The sequence below is a fragment of the Caretta caretta genome, chromosome 3 (assembly GCF_965140235.1).
Source record: "Caretta caretta isolate rCarCar2 chromosome 3, rCarCar1.hap1, whole genome shotgun sequence".
Taxonomy (NCBI): Eukaryota; Metazoa; Chordata; order Testudines; family Cheloniidae; genus Caretta; species Caretta caretta.
In genome coordinates this window covers 90,118,260-90,130,719 of record NC_134208.1, presented here as the reverse complement: position 1 = coordinate 90,130,719, position 12,460 = coordinate 90,118,260, and the positions used below count along the sequence as shown (strand labels likewise).

At 39.9% G+C, this 12,460-nt stretch overlaps 1 protein-coding gene across 4 annotated transcripts in view; it reads right to left on the bottom strand.

Moving 5' to 3' along the window:
* Window positions 1-12,460, bottom strand: part of DSE (dermatan sulfate epimerase) — a 67,731-nt gene that overhangs the window by 26,188 nt on the left and 29,083 nt on the right. For 3 of the 4 annotated variants that reach the window (XM_048844728.2, XM_048844729.2, XM_075126652.1), the window contains exon 2: window positions 11,985-12,453. In XM_048844728.2, the coding sequence (XP_048700685.2) occupies window positions 11,985-12,453 (469 nt within the window). Of the gene's footprint in view, window positions 1-11,984; window positions 12,454-12,460 lie in introns of those variants that run through there. The other variant, XM_048844730.2, reaches the window with a different exon arrangement.

Here is a 12,460-nt window from a genome sequence, read left to right as displayed (position 1 = left end):
TAATGGTCTCAAGTTGCAGTGGGGGAGGTTTAGATTGGATATTAGGAAAAACTTTTTCACTAAGAGGGTGGTGAAACACTGGAATGCGTTACCTAGGGAGGTGGTAGAATCTCCTTCCTTAGAGGTTTTTAAGGTCAGGCTTGACAAAGCCCTGGCTGGGATGATTTAACTGGGATTTGGTCCTGCTTCGAGCAGGGGGTTGGACTAGATGACCTTCTGGGGTCCCTTCCAACCCTGATATTCTATGATTCTATGATTCTATGGTTCTGGAAACTGAACTCCCCTTTCACTCCTAGAGCGATTCTTTTAGGTCAGAGAAAGACCAAGTACAGGGTAGGACCGTTACTCAATGTGGAGGGGGAAATAATAACAGAAAATGTGGAAATGGCAGAGGTGCTTAATGATTTTTTTGTTTCGGTTTTCACCAAGAAGGTTGGTGGTGATTGGACGTCTAACATAGTGAATGCCAGTGAAAACGATGTAGGATCAGAGACTAAAATAGGAAAAGAACAAGTTAAAAATTACTCAGACAAACCAGATATCTTCAAGTCACCAGAATATTCAAGGAGCTGACTGAGGAAATATTTGAGCCATTAGCCACCTTTGAAAAGTCATGGGAGATGGGAGAGATTCCAGAAGACTGGAAAAGGGAAAATATAGTGCCCATCTATAAAAAGGGAAATAAGGACAACCTTGGGGAATTATAGACCAGTCATCTTAACTTCTGTACATGGAAGGATAATGGAGCAAATAATTAAACAATCAATTTGCAAACATATAGAAGATAGTAAGGCGATAAGTAACCGTCAGCATGGATTTGTCAAGAACAAACTGTGTCAAACTAACCTGATAGCTTTCTTTGACAGGGTAACATGCCTTGTCGATGGGGGAAAGTGATAGACATGGTATATCTTGATTTTAATAAAGCTTTTGATACTGTCTCACATGACCTTCTCATAAACAAGTTCAGGAAATGCAACCTAGATGGAGCTACTATAAGGTGGGTGCATAATTGGTTGGAAAACCATTCCCAGAGAGTGTAGTTATCAGTGGTACACAGTCATGCTGGAAGGGCAGAATGAGTGGGGTCCCGCCGGGATCAGTTCTGGGTCTGGTTCTGTTCAATATCTTCATCAATGATCTAGATAATGGCATAGAGAGTACACTTATAAAGTTTGCGGACGATACGAAGCTGGGAGGGGTTGCAAGTGCTTTGGAGGATAGGATTAAAATTCAAAATGATCTGGACAAACTGGAGAAATGGTCTGAAGTAAATACGATAAAATTCAATAAGGACAAATGCAAAGTACTCCACTTAGGGAGGAACAATAAGTTGCACACATACAAAATGGGAAATGCCTAGGAAGGAGTACTGTGAAAAGTGATCTGGGTGTCATAGGGGACTGTTGCAAAAAAAGTGAACATCATTCTGGGATGTATTAGCAGGAGTATTGTAAGCAAGACAGGAGAAGTAATTCTTCCACTCTACTCTGTGATGATTAAGCCTCAACTAGCATATGGAGTCCAGTTCTGGGAGCCACATTTCAGGAAAGATGAGGACAAATTGGAGAAAGTCTAGAGAAGAGCAACAAAAATGATTAAAGGCTCTAGAAAACATGACCTATAAGGGAAAATTGAAAAAATTGGGTTTGTTTAGTTTGGAAAAGAGAAGACTGAGAGGGGACATGATAACAGTTTTCAAGTACATAAAAGGTTGTTACAAGGAGGAGGGAGAAGAATTGTTCTTCTTAATCTATGAGGATAGGACAAGAAGCAATGGGCTTAAATTACAGCAAGGGAGGTTTAGGTTGGACATTAGAAAAAAATTCCTGTCAGAGTGATTAACGCTCTGGAATAAATTGCCTATGGAGGTTGTGGAATCTCCATCATTGGAGATTTTAAGAGCAGGTTAGACAAATACCGGTCAGTAATGGTCTAGATAATACTTAGTCCTGCCATTAGTGCAGGGGACTGGACTAGGTAACCTCTCGAGGGCCTTCCAGTCCTATGATTCTATGATTTGGAAAACAAACTGCTGGTTAAGAATGGGGAAAGTTGTAATTACTTGTCTGTGCTGCACCTGTTCTGTGGATAAACCGATTTTGTTTCTTGGGCTGTCAATCTACCATCCAACACTAAAATATTAAAGAAGAAATGTTGGATGTATTTATATCTTCAGAAAGAGGTTAAAAATATTCCTCAGAGGGGATATCCCTGGATAACAGCAACTCTTTCATCTTCTCATGAATAAAAAGTGACAGCAAGCAGGATGAATCACTTAGTGACCATAATCTTACCGAGTATTTGGCTAAACAGAGTCGTCCACAGTTTTTGCTTGGGAGAAGGCTTACAAGAAAAACACAGAAGGAAGAGACATCTCTTAGAACTACTCTTGCTGCTCCAGAATCTGCCATGCAATTAGCACTTCCCAAAGAAAGGAGAAGAGACATTTTTTAGAGATGGCAAAAGAAGGAAAACATGAAGGAAATCATGCAAACGCTAAAACTTATTCTAAGGATTTACCACTATTACAGTAAACTCTTTGTAAACTTTGGATAAGGCAAGATATGTATCCAAAATATACTAGAGTCCATGCAAGTAGGAAGGAAAGATTACTTGAATTTGTTGAACAGACTCAGGAACAGCTTTCATTCATAGGCCTTAAATGTATCCTTCTAAACGAAGGCAAATGAAAAAAATATATACTTATGGTTTACATATGTAAATGATACTGTAGTACAAAAATGCATATCATTTAGAAGAGGCACCTATTGGGAGCTTGCCAAACTTTATAGGAAGAAAGAATTTATAATATTGTTCAATTATCGAACACAAGGTTCTTTATTTTCAGTTTATAACAAATCTTTGTTGCATTATTTTAAACGATGAGAAGTTGACACAATCAACTTTTTGATTTGGCTCCTACCTGAAGGGAAATACTGACAATTTTATACAAGTAGTATTGCTTGAGGAAACTTGCTTCTTAGATGCTTTTCAAGATTCTGGGCTGCTGCAAGATGGCATCTATTTTGGATTTGACACCTTTTAGGAGTCAATAAAACGTCAGGTAAAAAGTTAGAGCCTATTCCTGTAATCCCCTTGTGAGTACTGACATAAATGGGACCATTGGTTAATTCCATGCAGCACAATTTAATTAACTAGGTTCCGTGGGAGTAAACTGAAATGGCTCTTTAAGGGAAGTAGTGAAGATGGATTCCATATCCACTTAAAACATTAGAGGAAGTTTTAGATAGGCATAACTTAATTAGAATATGGGTAGGACACTGGCATTAATATTCTTACTCTTGTGAAAAGTCCCATGAGATCTTAAGCGACCATGAGTAGTCAAGAAGATCTCTGCTTCATTTCTTCACGGCATTTCCAGTGCCCATAATGGTGCCTTAAATTTACTCAAGGACAAAGTGTGCCAACTAATGTATTACCAAACACTACTTCCTCTTTATTAGGCTACCATCTTTTTTTCATATTTAGTTGGCTTCTGTTCTATTAAGCCACCATTTCTCTTTTCAGAAACTGTTTTCTTTAGTCTCTCCATCATTTTCTCTAATCTCTAGTGAGGCCAAAATTTAGCAGCACTAAGAAATATTAGCAGAGAAAAAGTAGATTAAAAACAACTCCTAACCTGAATTGCTATGGAATTATTTTATACCCTTCAAACATTTTGATGCGTTTGCTCTAATTTAGAAAAACTCATTCTTTCATATTCATATACAGCTCTCTCATTGATGAAAATAGTTAAGGCACTATCAAGAGGAAACTTTTAGAAAAGATTGACTGAACAATCTTCATGCAGTGCACTTCTGTTTTTGAAACTAGGGCTTCACAAGACAGTCTCATACTATCTTATTGTCAACATCATTCTTCTGAAAACTAAGACAAAACATAATGGGTATTATCTAGACATTGTGATGTCTCTAGAAGTTCCCAAGGACTTGTGTGACCTTGGGAGGTATCTGAGGAATGCTCTGACAGTACAAGAAGGGAAAGGGGGACAGGGTTAGAAAGAAGGGTTGGACCTGGGTTATCTAAGAGAATACCAAACTAAAAAAAAACCTATCAGCGTTTGCATTAATCCCTGAATTATTAATTTTCACAGGCATTCCAAAATCCATTGAAGTATATGAAAAGATGCCTATTTATTTTTATAGGCTTCAGATCAGGCCTCTAAGAAATTACCCTTGTCATGTTAATACGCCCAATGTAAAACTGAATAGGGACATAACAATAAATCCCCCAAATTTGGCTGATCTTAAATATTTCTATATCTTGGTAGCAAGTGTCCTTTGGTGTTTAATTTAAAGAAATCACATTCCATAACTAAAGGAGTAAATCTTGCAAAGTGCTGAATACCTTTAACACTCAATGTAGACAATGTGGTGTGAGAATTTTCAGCACCTCTCAGAGGGTGCTCAGTAGTTTGCTGGAGTGGCTTCTGAGAAAATAAAGAAGATCTACAAAAATTGCCCATCACTATTTCTGTGGGTCCTGGAAAAAAAGATGTGCCCATGCTCCTTTTCCTAGTTCTGCTGCAGCAGTCACAAGCCATTCCCAGAGGTGTTATTGATGGTGCTAGTACACAAAAGAGAAAGGAAGTACTCACAGCCATGTTTACTTCAGCTCACTTCAAAACGTGGCGGGTGGGAAATCAGCACTGGCCATATGTAAAGGGCAAAATTATTAAGGAAAGTTGTATTTAAGTTTTCCAGAACATGTTTCAGAACAATAGAGAATTTGGTTATAATGTAGCTCTTGGAGTGTGTGTGTAGGGGGGCACTCTGACCATTCTTTTTTGGAACTGTGAGCATCCTCCATTCCCCTCTCATTCGTCTTCCTCCATTGCCATTAAAACCACTTTCAAAAACACCCTCTTCTCCTTCTATATCTACACATGCAGGGAGATTCCATATTTTTGTCTTTCATTAGAAGAACGACTGTTTGGAAATTGTAGTTCTAATTAGTATTCATCATAATCCTCCTGTATTCATATGTTATAAAGCTTGTTTTACTCATGCTGAATGCCATAACAAGGTACAGTGCCTTGCAGAAACAGATATTATATATATTTTATTATTTCAACAGACTTTCTGGTACTTTGCAGCAAATGTTTATACCAGACACGCCACAAAATGAGCTGTACTGTAAACTCTCAATATCAATTTAACCATTCTTTCTCCGTAAGCCAAGCTGAGCTTCCTGTTGCAAAGATATGAAGAAACACTTTGGCCTCATGATAAAATTTACTTTAAAAACAACCTCCAGATTCTCTTTTTTTTTGGATTTTTTTAAAAATTAAGAAATGGACTGGCCAAATGATTGCTGTATCCTCCATGCCTCTCTTACAGAAGTTTCCATGACACAATCTTATGAACAAAAACCCAGCTGACCATTATTTGAATATATCTGATGACAGTTACTTATGAGTCCAGGAGATAGTCCTGCTGTGAGACCTCCATAAACTGGTCATGGTGCAATCTCCTTTCAGCATACGTGAATTCTGTACTGAACCGTACCTGGACATTGATGGAAAGAGTGTGGTGGGCTCCCTAACTTTGAACAAGGTATCCCAAAAGGCTAACGGGTTGTGGGTTAACAAGGGATGAGATTTACAACACCATAATCTCTTGTTAGTCATTGCTTCATTCACTACTGTTTCGCTGGAAAGTTCGCATTTGCTTGACTACAGTTCTTTCACATATAAGGCCCATTGAGTAAGACTTATCTTCACATTGTACTCCCTGCTAAGCAATGTGATGGCAAAACGTTTGCATTAACAAAGTGGCCTGTGGACAGAGAAAAAAATATTTTGACCTCTGCCACACAGATTTTGCCTTTCAGAATGGCCAATCTCACTGTAATAAGAACAGAGAACGTGTGAAAGTAAAGGGCATTGGATTGCACAGTTTGAAGGTTGGCTGGGTTAAAAAGAAATGCTTTAAAAGTTCTTTATCCAAAATATAAAACCTGATGAGACTCTTATGTCTACATGATGTGGGTCTCTAATTACATCACTCATTTCTGGAAAAGGCTTAGCAAGCATATGGAAATAATCGTTATTACATATCCCATCAGCCAAAAATGCACATTTGCTAGGGAAAATTCTCGAAGCTAATGACATATAAAATGCCAGGGAGCTAATCTATAACCTCCATAATTATCCTCTTTTCTTTAAGAAGCTCCCCAAACAACATACTATGGCTTAAATAAAAGGACAAACTTTTCCTGAGATTTCAGACAAATTTCACGTGTCAAATCCCAGGAAAACCAAAACAAATGATTTGGATAAATGGGGTCTCTTTATCTTCTTAATGTTCCAGTGCAAGCATTTTTAAAATGTATCCTTTGATTAACTGTTAGAAAACTGCCTTTCTGTTGTGTGGGCTCTTTCTTCCTTACTAGATTCCAAAGGATCCTCTGCTTCCATATTATTTCTTTAACGATTGACTATGCTTCTCCATTAATAGTTGTTCTTTGTTTTCTTTAAAAATAACCCTCATCAGGGTAGCAGTCAGTTATATGCTACCAACATTTCCTGTTGTAACCAACAGTTCAACTTTCTGCTTAGATCTTATGAATGGGAACTGAATTAAGGTTTCTCTTTATTACATATTATAAATTCATTACTGTAATAAAAAGATAAAATCACTTAGGTTTTCTGTAATTTATATAACAGCATCATAACTATACTATGGAAAAATTAAACTATATTCAAACAATGGAAAGCCTCATTCACACAAGAATGAAATTTTAAAATGACAAGTTTTACTCTCAGTGCACTCCATCATGCCCTGGAATAAAGCCTGTGGCACTTAGAATCACACTTATTTTATTTAAATATGGCCAAAGTCACCAAAACTCCTGTTTTGGTTTTATGGTAGATCTTAAACACTTAAGTGAAGTGATCTTCACTTACAATTATAAAAATTAAGGGTGTTAACTTTTAGATTCAGTGTCATCTTCACAGAAATCAAAGCAAAACCCAGATAAGACAGCAGAAGGAATCAAGCTGCTAACAACAAAACTTTGAGAAAGCCAGATTTGAAACATTCCAATCTATTGAGATGAATCCTGTCAATGACAGAATGCCATTTTAAATAAAACAATGTATCTACCCTCACACTTATTAAACCAGTGAGGTTGTACTAATATCAACAAGAAAGGTATTTTTCTTCCATAATTCCAGGCAATTTGGTATATTTAAATAAACTCTATAGCAAGACAGGTCCAAGTTTTCTGACGCTCCATTCCTGTGATACTTCATGGACTGTTCTATTCAGTATAGGTTCATCTACCAGGCTCCTCAGCATAGTATCTGAGCTCCATCTAGTAGTCCAATAGTATGTTAAGCAATGTAACGAATATCTGTCAGGTGTTTGTTCTCTCATCCTCTCTCAAGGGGGGAAAAAGTGTTTGCAGTGGAGCATGTGTTGCTATGTATTTATGTTTGAGAAAGCAAAGTCAAAGAAACGCATCTTGCTCTTAGAGTGAAAGGTGGCGGGAACGATCCCGAGAAACGCTGCCTCCCATACAGATGAGCTTCACCCTTATTGTATAAAGTTCCTTTGTGCTAGAGGAGTGAAGTTGACAACTGGCATCTTCACTGTGGAGCTTTAGTTGATCTTGCGGAAACACTGGAGTCTGAAGAGTTGTCTGCATAGCATCTCTATGGCAATATGTGGCTATCCAACAGTTCCCAAGTTCACTTTGGAGAAGGAAGTCACAAGAAGGCATTTACTTTCCATGATTTGCTGGGTAGCAGAGAGACTGAAAGCTGGGACATCTTGAATAGCTCAAGAGCCAAATTCTCTCCCTGAGTGCAAGGCCTGAGAAAAAGGGTTTTGTGCAGCAAATTGCTACAGAAGTCAGGGAACGGAATCCTTTCCCAAAATTAAAAGTCAAAATGTGTGTTTTTTAATTGTTGATCCATGTATTTGGGGACCTAATTGCCATGCCACTATCTTTCTCCCCAAATCCCCTTTGTGTTGTGTGGCTAAAGCCTCTGTTCTGTGGCATTCTCCCACGATGCCCAGCCAGTGCAGAATCTCTGCATCCTACTCCCCCCCTCCCACTCTGTTCTATTCTAGTTCCTAGACCATCATGATAGGGTTTGTTGGGTTTTTTTAACCCCCTCACTTCATGATGCAGCAGTTCTGCTGCCTTTCAAGTCCTAGGATACCTATGTGGGAGGACTGGGCTAACAGTGAAACTAAATCCCTCCTGAGACTACCTTGCGTCTGTAAAGAGACCCAGAGGCCATCTCCAGGGTGACAGACTCTTAATAAGACTTCTTAGAAATAATACAAATTAAAAATAACTTGCTTCGTACTCTGAATAGTTTAGGTCAGGGCAGGCCAACGATAGATTTTGATAATGAACAGTCACTGCTTTTTATTAAAAAGCAATCTATGAAGAATTTTTCCTGTGTATGCAAATTCTAACAAAATGAATTTGCATATAATTCACCTCTTTCTCTATCTCACCTCTCCCAAGGGTTTTATCTGGGCTTGGAAGGATTATATTTTTAATCAGTAAATGTTGACAAACGTCGATTCTACCATACACACACAAACCAACGAAAAAATAATAATCATTATGTATAAAACGTAGGCAAAGAAAGAAAAACACTCCTTGAAAACGTATTAATTTGATTTGAAGACATTTTCGTTGTGTGTTTTGACCTGTGATGTGATGCTGACAATCTGTATTTCAACAGTTAAAGCTTTCACTTTTTGAATTTCAACATCTACTATCATTAAATTAGTCTGACCCTTCCTCTCGCATAATTTTCCACAAAAGTGAAAATACAAATAGATAAAAATAGAAAAAAATGCTTAAAAATAAACATTAGAATTTTGATAGATATTACGGAATTCTGCCCAGCCTAGTTTTATAGAGCTGCAGCCCCAGTCCTGCATGCTGCTCCGTGTGGGCTCAGAGGCATTAGCAGATAGTTTGTACGTTAATCTTGAATAATCTTATTTGTCATTTTCTTTTATTCTGTGTCTGTCACTTGTAACTATAAGGAACGGTGATTAAAGAAAAGGGGAAGCGCTGACCTCAAAACACACTGCTATTGAAAGCACAGGAGACAAATGTTAACTCTGTGCAGTGTATGAAAACAAAAAACAGGGTTTAAGAGGCAATGTAAATCCATTACGTTTTCCCTCTAAAAGTTAAACCATGATCTAAAGCAGGGATCAACAACCTTTGGCATGCGGCCCGTCAGGGAAATCTGCTGGCGGGCCAGGACAGTTTATTTACCTGCAGCGTCCACAGGCACGGAGCCCCGCACCCCTTGGCGAATGGAATGGCGAACTGCAGCCAGTGGGATTTGCGATCGGCCGAACCTGAGGACGCTGCAGGTAAACAAACTGTCCCGGCCCGCCAGTGGATTTCCCTGATGGGCTGCATGCCAAAGGTTGCCGACCCCTGATCTTAAGTGACACTTACTATTAAAATACAGGAAAATCAACAACTGCTCTACACTGCAGAGGTTGCATATTAAGTGTAGGATGCCTGTTAGAGACCAAGCACCAGGGTTGGCTTATAAAGAACAAAGATTTTCCAGTCCAGACAGCTTAAAAAGAAAATAGAATGGATTTAGTCCCCTCCCCCCACCTTGGGGAAAGAGATCAAACGAAAAAGTGTGCACAAAAACTACTATAAACTACAGCATAAGCAATGTAGTTCACAATAACATGGGATTCATTAGCCAACTCAGACCAAGATCTTCCCTGGCTAGTCCTCTTTCTCCTGATGTTGCTGGAGATTTGTTTCTTTCAATCCTGTTTCCTTTGCCCCAGGTTCTCATTTGCTAACCTGCTGCATCTTTGCCCTCAGCAGGGTTTGGCTAATCTGGCTGTCCCAACCATTAGTAGTCTAGCAACCACCATCACTAGCTGTTACAAAGGGGTGTACATTTGCCTATTTTTCCTTTACCTAGGTCTAGGATGAATGAATGCTGCAGATAATAATGAAAAGAAAACAAACAACAGAAGAATGCACTACCTTTCACACTACACTCATAGCACAGTTGCTCAGACATAAATACCACTCAAAACACAAAATCCCAGACTAGGAAAGATAAATGAATTTCAAAGGGAGAACAAGACCAGACAAACAAACAAAAACCCAAAGTTTCTTCAAGAGACACATTATCTTTTCACGATGCCTCATTAATTGAAAATCTGATGTGTACAAGATGGGTTCTATGTCAAATGGGTGCTGCAAATCAGGACTGAAAAGCTTTGACAAATTAGACATTTCATACAATATTTAATTAAGAGAGCAAATGCCATGTGTCATTCTGAATGACAGTTTGATTTAAGTCATCTGAAGAAGTGGGTTTTTTACCCATGAAAGCTTATGCCCAAATAAATCTGTTAGTCTTTAAGGTGCCACCGGACTCCTTGTTGTTTTTATTTAAGTCAATGTTATGAAATTTGAAATTAAATACTGGAAAAGACATCTATATACAGTATTAAATCTTGCAGATGAAGAATGTCATCTCGCACTTCCTTTACCAGGGAGAACCCTACTAGGAAGGTAAGAAATTGTACCACCTTATAAGAGAGAGATACTTGGTTTAAAAAAAGTCTCACAAAAGAAGTAAGTGGCAGCACATACATTAATATTTCCTAAAGGCCAGAATCTGACACTGTTACTTATGCTGAAGGTAATCTTTTTTCTATCTTAGGGTATGTCTATACTAGAAACATAAATTGACCTTTATTAGGTCGACTTACAGCCACCGCAGTAAATTACTGCAGTGGCTGATGTCCACACTTCCCTCCTTGGGTCAGTGGAGCACGTCCTCACCAGGAGCGCTTCTACTGACCTAAGAGGGGCAGTGTAGGGAGCCTGGTCTCTCAGTTCCGCTTGCAGCTCCCTGCTGGGAGCCTGGCTACCCCACAGGCTCCCAGACACCTGGGGGCTGCCCCTCCCACCCCTTGCCAAGAACTGGGGGAAGCTGCCCAGGGCTTCTCGCCTCCCCGTTCCCTGCTGGGAGCAGAAGGGAAGCCGCCCAGGGCTTCTTGCTTCTCCAGTCCCTGCCAGGAGCTGAGGGGGAAGCAGCCCGGGGCTTATCACCCCTGGGAAGCAGGGTCCAGCTGCCCCTGCTTCTTGCCCCCAGCCCACTCCTGCTCCCTACCAGGAGCCAGGTAGCCATGTCAATTTCAGCTGGGAGTGGGGTGGAGCCAGATCCCTGCTGGAAGCAGGATCCATTCTTGTCCTGGCTCCAAGCAGGGAGCAGGGTCCAGCCTCACAGCTCTTTAGGGGAGTGGGGGGCAGCTGGGCTCTAACTGCCTGGCTTTCTTGTCAATTTTACAGCTCCTGCCATGAAATTGAGAAGACATCCAACAACAGTATCTTCAGTGTCTACACAGCCACTGTTTTGCCCTAACTACATTGACATAAGACTTAGACCTCTCATGGAGGTGGAGTTATTATGTCAGTGTAGTATGGCACTTATATTGGTGGGAGGAATGCTGTAGTGTGGACACTGACATAAATAGGTTGATGTAAGCTGCTTTACCTCAACCTAACATTATAGTGTAGACCAACCCTTCATGCCTGGCAAAGATAAAAAGCCACCCAAACATCTCATGCACAAACCTGGGGTGAAACTCTGGCCCCACTGCAGTAAGTGGGAATTCCGCCATTGACTTCAACGGAGTCAGGCGGTCACTTCAGGATTGTAAACTGATGATTCTGTCACAATTAGAATTATTTATAACAGCCAATGCTCAATGAAGATTTAAGAGTGGCTGGTGCACCATTTCTAATAGAGGGCAAATTAATTCTCAATATTTGTTAACAAGCTAAGTATAGAGACAACTGAATTATGATTTGCATATCAAGTGAAATATAAAAGTCAGTACCTTATACTAACATACTCTCACACATTCGTTCACTCATTCAATTACAAGCAGAGTTTACGCAGTAAGAACAAAAAGACAAAAATCTACCAACTAGGCTGAGCCGCCATCCTTTCCATGTAATCCTTGGCCATATTTATGGCTTCGATATTCTCGGGGTACAGCACACAGAACATTGCCAGGGCACCCAGATTGTTGCCATAAATTTCATTCCACCGAGCACTGAACTCCTTGGGATCCCAGGGAGGAAGGTAGTCCAGGGGACTGGACAGCATGGTCTGAACTGCCTCAGTCAGACGAGCTGCAATGTGCTGATGCGTAGTGGCAGCCTTGATCCGCAAGTCCTCCACCTCTCCTTTAGAAAAGTACAGCATGGGGTAGCTGTCGTAGTTGGCATTGACAAAAGGAATCACAGCGCTTGGGTTCTCATCGGTGCTGGAGGCCAAAGCAAAGCAAACGACATGTATGAAAAACACGCTGGGAGCCCCCCGTGTGTGAGTCCTCATTGTGGCATCAGATCTCCAAGTCTCAATGGCAGCCAAACCATCTTTAACATATCCTAGGGA